Consider the following 22,663-nt stretch of genomic DNA (forward strand, 5'->3'; position numbering starts at 1 on the left):
AGAGCATATAGAAACTAAAATTTTAATAAAATTTATCGTAAAATTAAAATTATTAATATTTATTTAAAGCTGAAAATTAATATATATATGTTATCTACAGAAATAAAATATGTTGAGTGAGCCGAAAATAAAATAAAGTTCCATTTTAGAGTCAATAAGGAAAAGACTTCTCAGATTGGAGACTATAATTTTATTACTTAAATTCTTTAAATAATAAAATTATGAATAATAATTGCGAGCCAAATTTTGTAATAAGTGTAATTTTATAAAATGTATTGAAAACGATAAGAAAACAAATTTGGGTTTTAGATTATAAAGCGAGACAAAAAACCAAACAATATGGCGCTTCCTTGGTTACCATGTACGCCAATATCAAAGGCCTATCCGATTAAAAGTGGATAAGGTCGGATTTGTAAATATGGCTGCCAATATTTTGTCAACAAATGGGGAAAACTAAGCTGAATGCAACTAATCAGCATACATTCGTCCCTAGAATTAGTACAGCAAGTAAGAAAATAGCTGCGAGAAGGTTGCAACAACTCGACACCGGAGGGCTGCCTCATTTTATGCTCGATATAAAGTGTAAAGCCAAAGATTTGCAGCCTTTAGCGCCGATCGTATCCACTACAGAAAAAACTGTTAAACCCATACAAACTTTTAAATGGTCAGAGGAACAGAGTAAATTGAATATTTTTTCCACGGGAGATGATGAAGTTGCTCCAAACTTTGCGGGGCCTGTTTTGAGAACTGGAAGAATGAATAAGCAGTCAGAGGTTTTTTTGGATGATAGTATTTTTACATTTCGACCAAAAGTCAGTCATGCCAGCATGAAAATTGTTGAAAATATGGGAACTGACTTCATGGCAAGACAACAGCAACACTTGGAACGCCAAAAAAAGTTTGTAAGTAAATTTCTTTTGGCATGTATAGTTTGTAGAATTGGACAGATATTAAACATGAAAATGAATATATATATATATATATATATATATATATATATATATATATATATATATATATAGTATGATTATGCATACAAGTTTTACAGTTGTTATTTCTGATTTGGAGTTGACTTGTTTCTAGTTAAATTGTTCTAACATGTTGGAAAATTGAGTGGTTCGCTATACTTATTAACTTCTTTGTTAAGTATATTGTTAATAAATTAATTTGGAGAGAGATGGTGGGTTAAGGTCATCAGCTTCCCCACCACATAGTCTATAACAATAGTCTCTCATATTTTCCTGATTTGTTTTTAAATTCTGAAATGATTTAGGTAATATTCTTAAATGTCATGGTATAGTTTTAGGGATATTTCCATTCTTTCCATCTTGTCTGTTGTCCCTTCAATGTCTTTGGCATCCTAAGGCCCCACACCCACAAAATGTATGTTTCCTATTGCACAGGTTTTATAATTAGAGTAGGTAGTAGGGTATTTTTTTAAAAACATTATATATATTTTAATGATTAGTATGTATATTATACTAAATGCTTCAAAGTACTGGGCAAACAAGACCAGTTAGATGCAAAAATCAGTTTTAGTTTTTTTTATAAAAATTTTAAGTGTATAGGGTCAGCAATGAGAAACATAGATGGTTAGCTAACTGGAAACACATTTTCTTTTGCCAAATGAAGATGAATTTTGTATAAAAAAGGGAATATAAGAGTTATCCAGCACCTAATGTCCCTCTGACTTCTGATAGATGACTCAGAATTTTCTTGCATTTGTGACTTGTATAAGGTACAAATTATCCCTCTGTTTGTATGTTTTTAGTTGATTGAAAATCAATAAGCGTAAATCCAGCATATCTTTTAGCCCTGCCTTTATTTCTTCTTCCTGTATTCAGAAGCTTCTTTTCTTTTTTTTAAATGGATAGGTGAAGTTCTAATCACAATTTTCAGTTCTAGAAAAGGATGAAATAAAACTTTTTATGTCTTTTGAATTTATTTCATTTTAACTTTACTATATTTTATTCTCTAAAATAGCTTATGGCTGTAGTGAGTGCAAAACATCATGCAGACAAAAGACACTTTGGTTTTCTTCACAAAATGGGCCCATTGAATTTTTATAGTATGAAATAGCTAGCTACAATGACAGTTGTACTATACCTAAGTGATATTTTTTATTTTTTTTTTAAATTTTGGTGACCAAAGCCCCATATTCACAAAGGTTCTGAGTTAATTTGCGTACAATTTAGAATAATGGTTAGGTCTACAGTTTTGTCTCAGTTTACCTGTACACAATGTGCACTCCTTTTGTGCTACATAGTAAACTTGTTTTACTTTCTTTGTGCAAGGAGAAGTAATGGTTCAGTCATTAACATGCTGGTCTCATGACCAGAAGGATGTGAGTTTGAATCCTCCCCAGGCCAGACCAAGTTAACCCCCCAATGAACATCTCTGGGAAAAGGCATTTAACTCTTATTTCCTTGAGATCATATACTTCTCCATATGTTGATGTGCCATAAAAAGTCTAATTTGTACAGAAAATACAGCAAATATTCCATTAAGGATCAAAAATTGCACTGGATAAAAATTGTCTACTTTAAAGCATGCTTAATTTTATAAACTTTGTCAATTTCAATTACAAACACGTGATTTTGGCAATTCAGTAGAAAGCATGAACTTATTAGAGCACTGTCATCCCAGCATGAAAAAAATATTTAATAAATCAATCTGCTGGAGCAAGTGGTTATAAAGGAATAGCGTGTGTGATTTGGATTTTTAAAATAGTTTTAACAATTTTTCAGCCATATCGCTACGATGTCTGCAGTGTGACAGTTTATAGTGATGTCTAGTACTGGGGCATCATGCCGCAGACATGTAGCATGATGTCCCACCCAGTCACATTATCCTGACACCAGGCCGACAAGTCCTAACACTAACCTCTTAATGCTGAGCACCAAGCGAGGCAGCTGTTATACCATTTTTGTAAGTCTTTGGTATGACTCGGCCGGGGATCGAACCCACAACCTCCTGCATCCGAGGCAGATGCTCTAACCACTAGGTCACCTGTGCGGTCTATAAGGAATAGTATAAATACACATGCAAAACAAAACTAAGAATAAGGACTAATTGCATATGATTCAGAAGGTTGTGAGTTGAATCAATTGCTGAAATCTTTTAGTCAACCTAATGAATTTTGCCCCAACAAAAATATCTGCTTGTTATTTTGCACAGAGAACATAGGGTTACCAAATAATAAAGTTCCATTTGCAACAGCAAAAGGCAGTGTGAAAATAAGATATGATCTTGAAGATCAGAGTATCTTGGATAGTATAGAAGAAAGTATTTTGCATTATCTTTTTCACCAGAGGAGCATACATATAAGTAGATGCACAATTCATGTATAAATTGTAATATAAACATTACACACTTTGTTTTTAGCCTAGTATCATTTTATCATTTCAAGTAAACTTCAAAATTAAGCAGTGTTGGGTTGTTTCTTACTTTGATAGGTAACAAGATCTGTAGTTGAGTCGTAGCACATGAAACTGCTATTTCATGTCCCTGTTTGATGGGTAGCACAACCTCTTTGCCATGGTACCTGTGTCCATGTAATTAAATAGTATGGATAGCACAACATCTTTGCCATGGTACACATATCCATGTAATTAATTAGTATGGATAGCACAACATCTTTGCCATGGCACCTGTGTCCATGCAATTAAATAGTATGGATAGCACAACATCTTGCCATGGTACCATATCCATGTAACTAAATAGTATGGATAGCACAAACTCTTTGCCATGGCACCTATGTCCATGTAATTAATTAGTATGGATAGCACAACATCTTTGCCATGGCACCTATATCCATGTAATTAAATAGTATGGATAGCACAACATCTTGCCATGGTACCATATCCATGTAACTAAATAGTATGGATAGCACAAACTCTTTGCCATGGCACCTATGTCCATGTAATTAATTAGTATGGATAGCACAACATCTTTGCCATGGCACCTATGTCCATGTAATTAAATAGTATGGATAGCACAACATCTTTGCCATGGCACCTATGTCCATGTAATTAAATAGTATGGATAGCACAACATCTTTGCCATGGTACCCATGTCCATGTAATTAAATAGTATGGATAGCACAACCTCTTTGCCATGGTACCCATGTCCATGTAATTAAATAGTATGGATAGCACAACATCTTTGCCATGGCACCTATGTCCATGTAGTTAAAAAGTATGGATAGCACAACATCTTTGCCATGGTACCCATGTCCATGTAATTAAATAGTATGGATAGCACAACCTCTTTGCCATGGTACCCATGTCCATGTAATTAAATAGAATGGATAGCACAAAATCTTTGCCATGGCACCCATGTCCATGTAATTAAATATTATGGATAGCACAACATCTTTGCCATGGCACCTATATCCATGTAGTTAAAAAGTATGGATAGCACAACATCTATGCCATGGTACCCATGTCCATGTAATTAAATAGTATGGATAGCACAACATCTTTGCCATGGCACCCATGTCCATGTAATTAAATAGTATGGATAGCACAACATCTTTGCCATGGCACCTATATCCATGTAATTAAATAGTATGGATAGCACAACATCTTTGCCATGGTACCCATGTCCATGTAATTAAATAGTATGGATAGCACAACATCTTTGCCATGGTACCCATGTCCATGTAATTAAATAGTATGGATAGCACAACCTCTTTGCCATGGTACCCATGTCCATGTAATTAAATAGAATGGATAGCACAACATCTTTGCCATGGTACCCATGTCCATGTAATTAAATAGTATGGATAGCACAACATCTTTGCCATGGCACCCATGTCCATGTAATTAAATAGTATGGATAGCACAACATCTTTGCCATGGCACCTATGTCCATGTAATTAATTAGTATGGATAGCACAAACTCTTTGCCATGGCACCCATGTCCATGTAATTAAATAGTATGGATAGCACAACATCTTTGCCATGGCACCCATGTCCATGTAATTAAATAGTATGGATAGCACAACATCTTTGCCATGGCACCTATGTCCATGTAATTAATTAGTATGGATAGCACAAACTCTTTGCCATGGCACCCATGTCCATGTAATTAATTAGTATGGATAGCACAACATCTTTGCCATGGTACCCATGTCCATGTAATTAAATAGTATGGATAGCACAACATCTTTGCCATGGCACCTATGTCCATGTAATTAAATAGTATGGATAGCACAACATCTTTGCCATGGCACCTATGTCCATGTAATTAAATAGTATGGATAGCACAACATCTTGCCATGGTACCCATGTCCATGTAATTAAATAGAATGGATAGCACAAAATCTTTGCCATGGCACCTATATCCATGTAATTAAATAGTATGGATAGCACAACATCTTTGCCATGGTACCCATGTCCATGTAATTAAATAGTATGGATAGCACAACATCTTTGCCATGGCACCTATATCCATGTAATTAAATAGTATGGATAGCACAACATCTTTGCCATGGCACCTATGTCCATGTAATTAAATAGTATGGATAGCACAACATCTTGCCATGGTACCCATGTCCATGTAATTAAATAGAATGGATAGCACAAAATCTTTGCCATGGCACCTATATCCATGTAATTAAATAGTATGGATAGCACAACATCTTTGCCATGGCACCCATGTCCATGTAATTAAATAGTATGGATAGCACAACATCTTTGCCATGGCACCTATGTCCATGTAATTAAATAGTATGGATAGCACAACATCTTTGCCATGGCACCTATGTTCATGTAATTAAATAGTATGGATAGCACAACATCTTTGCCATGGCACCCATGTCCATGTAATTAAATAGTATGGATAGCACAACATCTTTGCCATGGCACCTATGTTCATGTAATTAAATAGTATGGATAGCACAACATCTTTGCCATGGCACCTATATCCATGTAATTAAATAGAATGGATAGCACAACATCTTTGCCATGGCACCTATGTCCATGTAATTAAATAGTATGGATAGCACAAACTCTTTGCTATGGCACCTATGTCCATGTAATTAACTAGTTATGTCTTCCTGGTTTTCCTTGCCTTCAAATTTTGCTGATTGTTTTCTTAATAGTTGATAATAAATATTTAAAAGTGATGGCCTATCATAGTTTGCAAGTTTTATCATATACATTTTACTAATTCTTTATCATTTTTTACAAACAAGGAATGGGTACTATATATATATATATATATATATATATATATATATATATATATATATATATATATATATATATATAGTATCCTGGATTATGTTTAACTACATGTATTCTTAAAAGCAAAGTATAATATACATTTTTAGTAGAGATTAACTTATAGACTGAGGGCAGTTTGCCAGACTATTAATTATCTTTGCACACTAGTTGTTGGTCCAGGTAAGGCAGATAAACATCATTTGTCTTTTAGTGGACACATTGATTCAAAACAGCTGTGATAAGAATATATTAGTTTTTATCATTTACTGTAAAAAGAGAACTAGGTATAGGGGAACCCTGCTATAATGCTCTTTTCTATATAACATGAATTCAGATACAACAAAGGCACATTATGATTTCCAGTTTATTGTTATAGATGTCCGTTATTCCCTGATACTACTCTTAGCATCAGCTAATTTTTGATCTTATATGTCCTTCATTCCCTGACACTACTCAAAACATAAGCCCATTTCTTCTTCAAATACATTACCTGATCATAATACCTTTAAGTTATGAGAACTACTATACTACTAGCTTGCAAATCCAGCTCTCCTATGCTAAACCTTTTTAGCTTATAAAGCTAATAGTTATCTGCCCACATAGGTGGCAGTTAGATAGAGTGATCTTCCCCGATACAGGAATTTGCTCTAAACTTTCGCTTGTGTCCGGTGGCAAGCTTAGACTCTACAGATAATAAGGCCTCACAATCTACATGCAAGTATTCTGGAAATTCTATCTAAAAGCAAGTTGGAGAAATGTTCTTTTCAAAGGGAAGTAATTACTCCATATATAATTTCCAAGTTTCACTTCTTTGATGGCATAGTTTTGTATTTTTATTATAATTACTTTTCCATCCTAACATGCTTAGACACCCTAGGTACGTTCTTGCATATGTTACTAGAGCATTCCCTCACATTGATAATAGCTGTATTTAAATGTGTAGGCTTTGTGTGTGATATAGAAAACTCATAATATTGCAATATAATTTCTGCTATGGTCAGTTTTCGATATTAATCTAGCCTTAGAATCCACTTCATATTTTTATATACACTATGCTTTACTGGTTTTCCCAGCCAATGTGGGTATATGAGAAAGCTTGCCAGTGGCTTCTCGTGGATCTGTGGTTCTTTTCGGGGTCTTTCCGGGTTCTTCCTTCACTGTTGATACTGGCCACCATATATAGCCTATCTTGTGCTGAAAAATGGTGTTAAACCCTACAACAACAATAACAACTGATTTTCCTGTATAGGCCGTCATTTGGTCTCTTCTATAGGTAACATTGTCTTACAAATTGATTTATAGCATCCATTTCATCAAGTATCAATAGTGACACTTCAGTCCAGTTTTAAATGCTTGTATTTTGTATGCTATAGAAACTCAGTTATATTGCCGTGTAGTTCCACTGTGGTCAGATAAGTACCGTTAAGTTTTATACTGCCTAGTCTTAGAGTCCACTTAGTAATTACTATAAGTGATGCTTCTATGATTTTACCTGTATAGGAAGTCAATTTGGCCTTTCCTACAGGTAACTTTATTAGAATTGATATTTTAGTGTCTACTTCATAAGTATTTACAGCAGCATTTCAATGTTCTATTTCTGTTCACATGTACCCTTTTAAAGATAATTGTCACCACTATGTATCCCCTAGCGGTGCAAAACTGAGAGTCAAAAATCTCCTTGGTGTCAAAACTGGGGGTTAGACTGAGTAAAAAAACAAACTTTGGTATCAAAACTGGGGGCCATTAAAAATCTGGAGGTCTCTGAAGCACAAATGAGGGTAAAGGGAAACAGTACTGCACCATGTGGAACTCAACATGTACACTCTGAAGTTCATAAAGGTGGACACATGATCAGTATATGTATATTATATTGTCTGCTATGTTTTGTCTTACAGATTCAGGCCATGGGCAAGGCCAAGTGTAAATTTGGTAATATAAGAAACACAGGATTGACAACCACTCTGCATCCATAGCTTGCTCTGGTTGCCAATATATGAATACAAAATTATTAGACTTGCACAATTTATTGACTGAAGTCAATGGGCTGCAGTCCCGGGATACTAATAAAATTGAAGGCACAGAAACACACTTTGAGGGATGAAAACATCATCAATCATGGCAAAGAATGATTGCTTCTTGATGGGTATTGCATTCCACATGGTTGATTAACCATAAAGTGATTCAAGCTCTCAAGGTCATGACAGGTCTGACTTCTCCCTCACTGCTGTATCATGATAGCCTTTCTTGGTAGAACCAATAGGCCATTTACTGCATGGGCTTGACACCCAGTTGCCTTTATCACCTACCAGTGTGTTAAAGATCAAAATCACATATTAACCACTTCAGTTGCTGTACAGACTCTCTGTATGATCAAATATCCCATAGCTTGACCCAACTTAATGAACTGGACAGTGTCATGCTAACTGTGATGGACTCCTATTCCACGTCCATGACCGAATTTTGCCTTATGGCTCTGATCTCAATGGGTCGATCATTCATCGCCAGCTACTAAAGGAACAATCTTTCTCCAGTTTGCCGAATTCACATAATATAGGCAATCTTGTAGATTAGTCTAACCTGCATGTGCCATGAACCAATCACATATCAGCTTATGGACTGGTTTCATGGATCATGTTCCCTAACCTGTCTCAAAACATATAACAGCACAATGTCATGCAAGATTAAATAGCACTGTTCCATCAAAACTGGACTCCATCTTCAATATACAGTCAATCTTACCACTTAAAGCAAATGATGGATGGCCTGTTTTCAGTTGCCTACACCACCAGGTACTTTCATGGATCAAAATCCACTAAATGCACCAGGTGCCCAGTTTAATGCCCTAGTACACTAAGGATATGGATTCATTTTCATGCCTTTGCCACTAAAAGGGAACACTAACTAATCAGATCCCAATCAGGACATTCTGCGAGCATGACCCGGCCACCCTTTAGACAATCTTGTCCAGTTTTATCTCAGATGTCAGATTTGCCTATTCAGTTTTGCCATAGAATCAACTTAATATGGACTCTTCTCGGGTGAGAGGGACAGTCCTGCAGATCCAATACAAGTTCAAAGCCACAGTCTCCAGAATCAATGTGGATAAAAGCACAGAAGTAGATCCTTCCACCACAATTTTTCTCCATGCCATCAGGTATAGTTAACTCATGGTCAATACCAAACCTAATATAACTTGCAAATATTCCTGAGGGGACTGTTTACGATGATCTAGTATCACATATTTTGTCCCCGCATTTGCGCACAGACCATCACAGGGAAAAGACATCCAGTTTGTGGAGACATAAAATATAGTACCATGAATAGTTCCATGCTACTCAATGGCCAGTTAGTGCCTTTGTACCTATGTTGCTATTACATGCCCAGGGCAGCAGATAGCTCATTCTATGAAAGAATTGTATTTCAGCCTGACAGTTCATCCAGAACTGTCTTGCTTAAGCAAGATGGCCCTTCACTTTGAAAAGTGTATCAGGGCAATGGAGAATATCGCACAATGATGTGTTTGTGAACACATTGCATTACTGAACACTTCAATACCTCAGACTACTAACTTCCTACTGTGGCTTTTTGATGAGAAACAGCATTAGTAACAATTAAAGGCTACAGTTCCGCAATATCTGACATGCTGTGTCCTCACAATAAAGCAAAGACTTATCTGATCTGCTGTCAGATTTTAAGTTTACAAGTCCACAAACTTTGGTTCTGTGCCCCAAGTTGTCATTGGTGTTAACTTGGCGCTGTTTGAACTGCTCTCGATCGAAGCTTCATTGGTTCACCTCTTATAAAAGAATTGATTCCTGTTGACACTAGCAATGGCAAGCAGAATAATTGAAATATATGGTCTGCCAGTTGACCTGAATTACTTGTAGTTCTGGCTAGATGATTAGTGTCACTCATAACAGCCATTATACTTATATTGCCAGTAAGAGACTCCATTTCATGGGGAATCAAACATGCGTAGTGAATCACTGTCTACTACTTTAAGACCAGATGCAAGCTCTGAAGTGGTACTTGACAAGAGCTCTTCTGGGAAATCCTACATCTTCTTATGCCTAAGCATGACATGTTAGTATAGATACTTTCAGCCTAGATGAAATGAGGTAATTTCACTCCACATACCCGGAAATAACCCTAGATCAATGAATTTGATACTCATTTCGACTCATGAAGTTATGGCAGTCACCACAAGCAAATATGTTTCCAAACTGACATTATCCATGCTGTGGGATGGAGGTGACAGCTCACTGTTTCCAGAATTTATCTCAGAAACTTTGCATCCCATAAAGCTAAACAGCTTCATAAGGATGCAGGTTCATGACTTTTGCTTGATATGTGGGAGGGAAAATGTTCCCTTTTGAAGGACTCCTTGACATATGGAGCCTGTTCTCCATTTGGGTTGTCTAGAAGCTGTTTTGCACATCTTTGGGGATCATCAGTGGCCTTTCAGGGTAAGAGGATGCGACTCCCTGCTTCTCTTACGTTTTCTCTTAAGGTATTATGATTGAGTAATGTAATTGAAGCAAACAAAAGTTTTCTAGTAAAATGTTAAATCAATAATATTTACCTGATCATAATAAAATACAGCCTTCCTGCAGTTACATCCATTGAGAGATCATGCCTTTAACTCCATTAGTAACTGAATTATTCACAGTATTTAGAACAAAACCCTGTATCAAGGGGAGATCACTATCTGACTGACACCTAGGTGGGCAGATATCTTTTAAAAAGTTATAGCTGGAGAGGGGTGGTTTTGAAGGTAGTATATGTTCCTGGAAGGTATTATGATCAGGTACGTGTAGTACAAATTGGCATATTTTTTGTCATAAATGTCCCATATTCCCTGATGCTAATCAAAAACACATCAAACTGACAAACAGATCAAAAATAAATCAGTTATATTATAGAAAACCTAGAGCATTTACTGTCCAGTTATACATACCAATAATTAATCTTAATAGTGCATGGGGACTATCATAATTCCAATTGTTATATAAATAAGCATGGAGCTATCTCAGTTCCAATTGTCATATAAATTGGCATGGGGCTATCTTAATTTCAATTGTCATATAAATTGTCATGGAGCTTAATTTCAATTGTTATATAAATTTACAGCGAGTAAAATTTATTATTATACATTTGTTTGGACTTTGGTTCATTTTACAAACTGTGAACACAAGCATTCATTGAATTGTTTAAAATTCTCACTATATCCTGGTTTGATAAGAACTTGGTTGGCAGTAAACCACAGTGTGATGCATATATTAACTTGGTTGGCAGTTTATGACAGCATGATACATAACTTGGTTGGCAGTATACCACAGTAGGGTTCATAACTTGGTTGGCAGTATAACACATTATGATACATAACTTGGTTGGCAATATACCACAGTATGATACATAACTTGGTTGGCAGTATACCACAGTATGATACATAACATGGTTGGCAGTATACAACAGTATGGTACATAACTTGGTTGGCAGTATACCACAGTATGATACATAACTTGGTTGGCAGTATACAACAGTATGGTACATAACTTGGTTGGCAGTATACCACAATATGATACATAACTTGGTTGGCAGTATACAACAGTATGGTACATAACTTGGTTGGTAGTATACCACATTATGATAAATAACTTGGTTGGCAGTATACCACAGTATGATACATAGCTTGGTTGGCAGTATACCACAGTATGGTACATAACTTGGTTGGCAGTATACTACATATGATACATAACTTGGCTGACAGTATACCACGGTATGAGGCATAACTTGGTTGGCAGTATACAACAGGATTATACGTAGCTTTGCTGGCAGTATACCACAGAATGATACATAACTTTGTTGGCACTATACCACAGGATGATACATAACTTTTTCAAAAGTATACCACAGCATGATATATAACTTGGTTGGCAGTATATCACAGGACAATACATAACAAGGTTGGCAGCTCCTGACTATACTTTGGTTTGGTAGATATCATGGTTGGCAGAGATGGACTCCCTTGCAACTACTGCGTTATAACAGGGTAATGATTTATAGTAACACCCGTTATGTTTGAATATTTAGTTCCTTTCTTTTTGGTTGTTAATGCTACATCCTTGTTGGCCCTTTTCACAAAAGCATTTCCTCTCATTTACTCCACCATATTGGAGGAGAATAATGGATTTTGCAGCTTTGTGTAGAATAACTTGGTCAACAGCAGATGAGATTTAAGCTAAATGTTAGTGTTAGTTTGGGTTTTTCTTTGCTTCTCAATGAAGTAGCTATATATACTCAAATATGCACAAAGAATGGTCCATCAAATAGAAAATAGTGGGAAATCTTACATCTTTTGATTTAAAGCCCTGTGTACAGTATTGTAAATATTCTGTAATTATGCCACTGATAATGTTTGTTTCTAAACACTACATATATACACATATTTAAATCACATACATTATAAATAACATAGTGCAGTGATACGCATAGACAAAAATTGTTTCAACAGTAGGCTATCACTTCTATGCTCTCTGGATCCATGTTGAATTTCCACTGATTAATCATTACTGACATAAAGAAAATAACAAGAAAAATATAAACAATGCCTGCTTTCTACTTAAATTAGACATGCTACAGAATTTCATTGAACACCCTTCTCCAGTGTTCCATCTCTCACTCTCTTTCGTGTGTAAGGGACAAAATACATGCAAATCTGTCAGTGAGAGAGAAAAAGATTTTGGGCTTGATGAAACTAAAGTAACCTAAAAGAACATAGGTCATTGTAACAGTATGTATATACTTCACACTGTGTTCACAGTACAAGTGATGCAATAGCCTGTCAAAACTGCACATACATACTGTACAAACCTATAACAATGTTCTAAAACTTGATTATGTTTAAATATTAGCATGTCAGAAGGTTGCTCTTCCCCTCCAACTCACTCTCTGTGTTGGTTGGTGAGGAGGCAAACTTATTGACCAACAGAGAAATATGGGAATGGATAATGAAATATGACCTGATAGCAAATTTCACATCACCCAACTCCTCTCTCTCTTTATCTTAACCATTGTAGCTAGGTACAGGCAAAAATCCATGGAAGAAAATTGAATTGCCTCTTGTTGGTTTGTCATTTCACTTAGTTTTTATTCCCCTTTTGTTTCAATGCACTAGTCAGTAAGTAAATGGCTGCCACATTCATTGTGGAGTATTAAAGGTTAATTATGCTGTGTTTGTATTGCTCTTCTTTCTTGATTTTTAACCATCTTTCATATTTCAATCATATGTGTGTTTTATATTGACTTAATATTGATAAAAACAGAAGCTTGAAAAAAAGAAAAACAAGCAATTTATTGATTTGCCAAGAGGATTATGAATAGCCAATAAAGATACAATACTTCATTTTGAAGCAGACTTCATTGGAAATTATAGTATGTGTATTTGCATAAAATGTAAATAAAATATATGTACATATGTATGCTCTGTCATTAATATACCACTCATATACATTTTTAAAAAAACATGTATTCTCTATTTCTTTCCCATTAAGATTATTTTGCATGGTTCAGCTTCCCAGCTGATATCACTCATATTGGTACTGCTTCTGTTAAAGAAGACTCATTAACCCGGTCACTGCTACTTATCTTCATTACTTTGGAATTTCTCTAACAACTCCAAAGTAGGTCACTTCCATTTAAAGTTTATCACCATCTGCATTAGTCATGTCAGGTATGAAACATTTTACACAAGAAAACATTGTTTTGAAAATGATAATAATGTATCCTTTTTTACAAGGAGCAAACAGAGCTTGATTATTGTTCCTTATATTTAGGCAAATAAAGCAAATTTCTATTTTTGTCAGGACATGATTAGCATTTTTGGTGTGTTTCAATTAATCACATGAAGAAAAAAAGACACATGTACTAGCAGTACACATTTTTCCAGGTTGAACAGGCTGGGCTTCCATACAACTTCAAGAATCATGGTGGAAATCTGTCTCCAATCAACCGATATGGACAAAAAGTAAGCAAGGAGAAAGGCAGCAAAGAGGTATGTAGTCTGTACTTTAGGAGGCTGTGACTGTGCCTTATTAGATGTTTCAACATGTATGCATACATATCTAACAGTTTTTGATTTTCTATCACATGCATCCAATTGCCAAAATGATAGATCTAGATCTCTAGTCACATAATGAGGCATACATGCAGATCTAGAAAAAACATAATACAATTTAGCTCTGCTGACACATTATCCTCTTCCAGCTTTGATAACTGTAGATGTGGATTGACCAAATCATTTTTCACTCTGCAATGATGAGGTAAGACACTTCTCTTTATAGTTTGGTGTGTATATGTAGAAAATAAAATAAACAGATGCATTGACTTGAGTTGCCTGCCTATTGCTGGGAAATACATTTAGTATTTTTTAGGTATATTTTTGTCAGTTGGTTGCATTATTGACTATGTCATGCAGAGGAAATGGAAGCTGTGTCTAGGAGACACAGAGGCAGGTATCAAGTCCATGACCATTGGATTCTGAGTCTGATACTGGTTACGGATTTTGAGAATGTGAATGACTGACTGTCCAGAAAATATGATAATCACCAGACAGATTGACTTCTGACATACAATTTAAACAGAAATCTTCATGTAGGGCTCTGTTTTGGGGCTGAAACGTAATTTACAAGTGCATCATTTTTAATGAAGGCTTGATATAGACTCTTAAGATCAACATAATTCTCACATAATATAATGTTTTATTCATTGTTCAGCATTCAAATTCAATTTGTTTTGCCACCCCCTGTGCTACATTACATACTTTTATGCTTATTAAAACGATGGAAAATTATGTGGTGTTTAGAATTGCACATGTACTGGTATATCTATGTTTGCATTATTGAAATATCATACAAAACAACTTTTATTGCACTAACTGTGTGTATTTATGATTATTATTCTCTGTTAAACAATCATTTTTGCAGAATGGATTTTTACCTGAAACCCATCCAATACAACGCTTGTGTCACAAATTGTTTTATGGCGTTGATGCATGAACAGTGAAGTAGATCTGAAAATTTTAAGATTTTTTTCAAAAAATATAAATCTTCATCATTACACATGGTTATATGCATATCCATCACAACATTTCTTTATATCTATTTTTATCTACATTTATTTGTTGACCTATCCTGCAGTAAAGCCTGTTCTAGGCAAAAACTGTTTTCACTTGAACCCATGATATATGGATTGCAAGTCATATACTTTATCAACTGAGCCACCACTGCTCCCCACAGAATTTAAGACTGTTAATATACTAGTGTTTTTTCAATCCAATCAACAAGTTATCCCATGCTGTAAGGTGTCTTGGAGAAAATCACAAAAGCAAATTGAATTATGGATTTGAACTAATAAAGTCTGTTCAAGTTATTTTAAGGTTACCATCAGAGTTGTGTTGAAGGTAGACACTGTGAGGGCATAGAGTGATTATGTTGTAGCATGCCACATAGGTATATTTTCTTTTGAATTTTTGCAGTATAGGTATATTTTGTTTTGAATAGTACAGGTATGTGAAACCTAATGTGATCAGTATTTGAGAGCTATTATACAGTATATAAGCCCAGTCTATACCACCTTATCACTACAAACAAGCTCTTATTAGAGATGTAATTTGGGGCTGTCACACAACCATTGTATGTTTTATAAAACTGTATCAATATGAAAAGAATCTGATCAAAAAGCACATAAAATAGGTTTATCATCTGGGCTTACCCCTATATAAAGAATTCAATAGTTAGTCTCTTTTATAGAGATTGCCTTTTAAGCAAACATTTACCAACAACAGTTATATAGTCACCATATCACACAAGAATCAATGGCATTCACAGACCCCTCACACATGTACATTAGGTCAAAACTATCAATAATTTGTTCACTACTTAACAAACTATAGCCCATATAGGAGGCAGTGCTAGTGAAATTAATGCTGTGAAATAAATGTGGCCCACATCTGACCCCAACTGCAAAGCTCTTAAATTCCCAGCTTCAGCAATTTACTCCAGAAATTTTGTTCCAAATGACCCAACCAAAGAGGACCTCTAACTCCCTTTTTAGTTAAATTTTCAAGTATGATACTGGTGATGACACTGAGTTTAACTATTGTTATAATCTATAGTCTTAAACTAAGTAACAGAAAAGAGCGAAAACCAACAAAGTTTGTAAAATTAAACAAATAATTTATTTCCCTGGAATACAAAGTGAAAATTTAAAACTAACTTACAGTATTGTGAATTGAATCCCAAATAGTCCTAAAGTTCTATCACAAGTCCAAGTGTATGAATTTCCAATTGAATTCCAGTGGTATTCCAAATCTATTCCAATACTAGATTTCTTGATGTGCCTGTAATCTCAAATATGATGATGTGCCAATGGCCTGGATTGTGGCAATGTGCTGGAAGCCTTTTCATTTGTCACAACAATATAATCCAAAAATGTCCTTGTCTGAATTCACTATAATTCCAAATTAATGTTTCTGTCCAAGAATAATATTGATGAGCACTTTGTATTTCCAGTGAATAATAATATGAATCAGTAATTCCACCCAAATGAAAATCTCAACACAACAATAAGAACGATAATGCTTCAAAATGTTAAGGTAAGAAGTTTCAAGAAAATAACATTATATAAAAAAAATTAAGACAATAATAGAACCAGGATGAAGGCCAAAAGTTCAATTCTAGAACATTCTAAGTGTCAACAAGATTATGTATATTAATATAATTATAATAAAGACAATAGCAAACCTCAGTTACACCAGGTCTCTCCATGGGGGAATACCAATGTCCTAGACTTAGATTATGATAAACATGTTCACCTCCACTAATAATGATCATAATATTTAATCTAAATTCATAGAGAAAAATTAGCTATGTATTAAGTAGTTTTCAAAATCAATGTCCAAAGTCAAGTACACCATGAAATTGATTTTGGACTTGGCTGAATTGCAAAATACAATTATACGTAACATATAATGATGGAGAAAAAAGCCAACAAACAATACAAATTAAATATACATAATACTATACATTTCAGACAACTCTGACTTGCTTTTTGAGATACTAACTTTTACTGTTAATTATCAGTCCTTGCTGAAGTATGATTGTTGGACAGGTGAATAGAATGGTAGCAGGGTCTGCTGGTCAAATTATTTTCCAAAACAATAGGCCCAGAACTCATTCCCTAATATCCTATAAATATTCCTGAAATGTTACTATTGATTACGCTTCAGAAGAAATGTGTCTTTTGGGAACAAATATATAATACTGATATTTTTGGTGAAGTGCAAATTTCAACCAAAATGACAGATTCTTAATTTAAATTATACATAATACTCCAAGGCCAAATTTAGAAAAGACCCTGATGCTCTGGTTCAGTATGAAATGACTAATCTAAGTCTGTGCTGTTAACAATGGGTTTGCATTATACATGAAAATATAGTATCAAAGTTCCACATGCTAAGTGAAAACAGTTTTTGCCTAGAACAGGCTTTTAGTACTATTTCATCTGTTTCTTTACAGGTTGTGTTTTACAACAGTGGGTACAGTCATTGATTTTTATTGATATCATGTAATCAATCTATGGCATATTTCCTGGGGAAATAATTGACAAGAGACAGAATTCTTGACTAATATCAGCTAGATCTTCATGACTTGGATACACAATGATTAAAAAAATCCTGGTTGAACCAGTCTGGAAACACTGGTGCCATTTTTATTTTAAATCACTTTATAGTAGACAGGGATATATCTTCAAAACAAATGCTTCCTATTTGCTTGGGTCAATATTGACATAAAACAATATTTTGATAAAACATTCCAGCTTTAGAATGACTCAGGCCTATATTTTGATTAAACATTCCAGTTTTGGAATGACTAAACTCTTTAGAGACCTTTACCTTCATTTTTATCACCCTGGTATGTAATACAATGGGATAAAGATATAGCTATTGCTGTGTCTGTCTGTCTGTAAACAGTTTGGAGTATAACTCAAAATTCAGTCGATGTTTCTCAACCAAATTTATCATACATGTCTAGAAAGTTGTAAGATACCTTTTGATCCTTACAATTTACTGCATTATATTTTTTTATGTTACCATAGAACCAAAGTTTAGAATAAGGCAGTATATGAATTAAGAATGTTATACTATAGGGTACTTCTATTTGGAGTATTTACATAAGTGGGGTTTTTAAGGATATGCAGCATAATTTACATATATATCAATGGAAGATGTATACCCAACCCAAAAACCTTTACCACCACAACCAATAATTTAGAGATATAAAATCCTGAAGAATATATAGATGTTGCACAGAAATAGCTAGTCATTTTATTTTTAAAAGGAATGGAGACAAAAAACTTCAGTTTATTGCCATGTTACTTTTGTACCTTCAAACAAATGAGAGTTGGTACTTTTAATTTAGGTTTTATGTTCACAAAGTTAAGATGATTTATGAAGAGAGACCGTTTGGATCCAGTGTTCATAAGAATCTGACACTTATTATCCATTTATTTGACTTTCAAGATCTTATGAAAGGACAGTATGTTGAGAACATACTCAGTTTGAGAAATTATATGACAGTGCCACCAGATTTAATTAGTACTTTATCATAGTTGAATGGACATACTGCAAATTCATAGATGCATATAGTACGAGCAGTTACATTAGACACTCATTTACATTAATGCCAGTGTCATTTACAGGACCACAGTTGATATCTAAAGAATTAATACACACATTTGAACACTGTTATAATGCAGTAGTTTAGGTGACCACAAATGCTGATTGTGCTGTATACTGAACCATGGTGTAGCCAAGAATTATTGAAAATGTCATTAATGCCTGTGTCAGTGATTGAAATGGGGGTGAAGGTGGGGAATAAATAAAATGCCAGTCATACATATGGTAATAATGTTACTACCTGCCAGTTAAGATAAGAATCAGGATTAAGACAGACCCATGTACGATGAAAATAAATCATTGCTGTGTAAGAACATTAATTATGATCTGCAAGCACAGAAACTTAACTGAATTAATTTTATGTGTTTGTTAACTTGGTAATGTTTTGAGTAGTAATGTTTTGAGTAGTATCAGGAAACATGGACATCACACAAAAGACTTGGGAGCCAGAAAAATACCATCTTATATACAGAATTGTTATAGTGGGGTTTCCACTGTGCAGCAAAACCTAATTAACACCACCAATTGGATGGGAAAAGTGGCCTTAAAAATTGATAGGTGGTCTCTTTTCAGAGGATAAATTTGCTCATTTAAAATATAAATGGAATTTAACAAAGATAGTTTATTTAGAGGTTGTCACAATGTAGTTTTACTGTCTATTAGAACCGGATTTGATTCCATATGGTTTCCAAAGCTTTCATAATAATTACTTACCTTGAACTCAATGAACACCATCATATGGTCCATGCTTCTCCTTATAAAATATGGAATTTGAAGAAAGAAAATGGTGTATGATTTCAAGAAGCTTTTTCTGATTTGCTAAATCAAAGATCTAAACAAAGACACTGTAATTGTTAGAGCTTAAGCCTTTGTTTTCCATTTCAAACAGGAAACTAATTTAGACAACTGTTTCCAGGGTTTTAAATGTAGTTAGAACAAATATGTTACTGTTCCTCATCAAGTCTTTTCAGCTGTACAGTCATTCTCATTCATTTAAACTCAATATTTGTTTACATAAATTTTTGGTAGATTGTTATACCTGTAATAAAAGACAAGATAATTCCATATTTGGAATATATCTGACATATTGTGGTAAGTGAATATGACATAAAAGTTGTCAGCATTTTGACCTAATGATTACTTTTTTTTATGGTACTACAATACTGCATACATGTGAACATCATTGGTGGGATAATAATAATAATAATAATAATAATAATAATAATAATAATAATAATGACCTTGTTTAAAGAGGGTAACACAATTAGCTAAGAACTAATCTACCTTGAGGTCCTCATACAAAGGAATTTATTTATTTTAGCTGCATTTCTGAAGCCACTGGATACACATGTATTGGGTTTGGAAGAAGGAAATAGAGTGGGCATTTCTAATCTCAACAGGAATACTATTCCAGAGCAGAGTTCCAGAAGTATTGGAAACTTTTTTTTAAATAACTCCTTATTTGGTTTGGGAATTTTATACTGTTTGGTAGACATGGATCGCAGGTGGGGAGTATTACCAGATAGCCTATACTGGAATATGCAGTAATACTTTGTATTAGTTACAGTATGCAGTAATACTTTTATTAGTTACAGTATGCAGTAATACTTTTTATTAGTTACAGTATGCAGTAATACTTTTTATTACCTACAGTATGCAGTAATACTTTTATTAGTTACAGTATGCAGTAATACTTTTTATTAGTTACAGTATGCAGGAATACCTTTTATTAGTTACAGTATGCAGGAATACTTTTTATTAGTTACAGTATGCAGTAATACTTTTTATTAGTTACAATATGCAGTAATACTTTTTATTATTTACAATATGCAGTAATACTTTTTATTAGTTACAGTATGCAGTAATACTTTTTATTAGTCACAGTATCCAGTAATACTTTTTATTAGCTACAATATGCAGTAATACTTTTTATTAGTTACAGTATGCAGTAATACTTTTATTAGTTACAGTATGCAGTAATACTTTTTATTAGTTACAGTATGCAGGAATATTTTTATTAGTTACAGTATGCAGTAATACTTTTTATTAGTTACAGTATGCAGGAATACTTTTTATTAGTTACAGTATGCAGTAATGCTTTTTATTAGTTACAGTATGCAGGAATACTTTTTATTAGTTACAGTATGCAGTAATACTTTTTATTAGTTACAGTATGCAGTAATACTTTTTATTAGTTACAATATGCAGTAATACTTTTTATTAGTTACAGTATGCAGTAATACTTTTTATTAGTTACAGTAAGCAGATATTTATTTACATTTGAATATTTTGCCTTCTCTTTAAAGTGCTGAATACCCAAGTCATTTATTTTTGTGCCCCCCTCCTGAATGTTATGGCAACCATGCTTTATTACAATTAAAGAACAATTTCTTATCACTTTTTACAGGAATAAATCATTAGATATTGAATTTTAATTCCATGTTTAAACCATCCACTTGAATAAAGGATGTCTTTGTTCTGGATTTCATAGATGCTTTCACTCTCACACTTCAACCCAGTTTTTTAATTTTAAAACCCCCCATAATTTTAACAATGTTATTTACTTTTGATTGTGTTTACTCAGTATATAAAGAACTATTTTAGGAGTTTGACACATCAAAATTGTTAGATTATGGTCAAATATCCTTCAGTTTTCTATCTTTCAGTGAGAAACACCACATAATTTTTTGTTATTGTACAACAAAAAGACTAAAGTACTTTCTGTAACAATCATGTATTTGAATTCATAGAATGAAAAATGACATATAATTGATGTTCAAATAACCTTCAGCTTTCTAGCTTTGATTGAGAAATGACACATACTTTTGTTATTGTACAGCTGAAAGATTGAAGGACATAGTGTAACAATATAGCATTTCAATTTAGAAAATGAAAAATGACATTTCTGTTTTCGATTTGTAACAGTCAACACAAAAAGCCTCCAGTCTGCTTTTTAATTTGGTGTGAACAAAAGGCTCTTACAATAAGGTAGTGTTGGTACTTAAATAATGTACAATTAGGGTATGAAAGGCTATCTTTGTCAATAGAATTAGTCACTACACATACTAGGCATGTATGCACTCTATAAAATAGTTCTATAATCAACCTCACAGTTTGTTTCTTTTTTTAGCATATTTTGAATTTTTACTGAAGTCATTATGAAGAACTTTTTTTGATTAATTGTATGAATTTAGGCTATCAGATATCAAAACTTGTTTATCACCATTCTAATTTAACATCAGATTAAGTATTTGATTCACTGACTTTAGGCTTGGCTGCAAATTATATTCAGCCTTCAACCTAGGTAAGGCTTCATGTAGTGTCACTTTTATCAGACATTTTTAGCATTTCCTAAATGAAACTGGGGGCCCCGAGTGGCAGAGTGGTCTAAAGCACTCACCGTTACAGATAACTACCATCTCACCTCTGTCTGCATGAGTTTGAGTCTCGGATTCGGCTAATGTGGTTATATGAGAAAGCTTGCCAGTAGCTTCTCGTGGGTTGGTGGTTCTTTCTGCGGGTTTCCCGGGTTCTTCCTCCACCATTTATACTGGCCGCCATGTATAGCCTATCTTGTGCTGAAAAATGGTGTTAAACCCTACAACAACAACAACAACAACAATAAATGAAACCATTAATAGTTTTTCTATTTTAGAAGGTAATATTTCCTTTTATTTGCTCTAATCTAAAAAAAAAA

At 34.0% G+C, this 22,663-nt stretch overlaps 1 protein-coding gene across 5 annotated transcripts in view; it reads left to right on the forward strand.

Annotated features, from left to right (window-relative positions):
• Nucleotides 1–22,663, forward strand: part of LOC149802218 (tubulin tyrosine ligase 3-like) — a 157,821-nt gene that overhangs the window by 28,364 nt on the left and 106,794 nt on the right. For 4 of the 5 annotated variants that reach the window (XM_089956635.1, XM_089956636.1, XM_089956638.1 and 1 more), the window contains exons 1-2: nucleotides 345–902; nucleotides 14,179–14,283. In XM_089956635.1, the coding sequence (XP_089812761.1) occupies nucleotides 444–902; nucleotides 14,179–14,283 (564 nt within the window). In that variant the 5' untranslated portion in view covers nucleotides 345–443. Of the gene's footprint in view, nucleotides 1–344; nucleotides 903–14,178; nucleotides 14,284–22,663 lie in introns of those variants that run through there. The other variant, XM_089956639.1, reaches the window with a different exon arrangement.

Source organism: Sinohyriopsis cumingii, chromosome 4 (genome assembly GCF_028554795.1).
Source record: "Sinohyriopsis cumingii isolate HCF-2022 chromosome 4, ASM2855479v2, whole genome shotgun sequence".
Lineage (NCBI taxonomy): Eukaryota > Metazoa > Mollusca > Bivalvia > Unionida > Unionidae > Sinohyriopsis > Sinohyriopsis cumingii.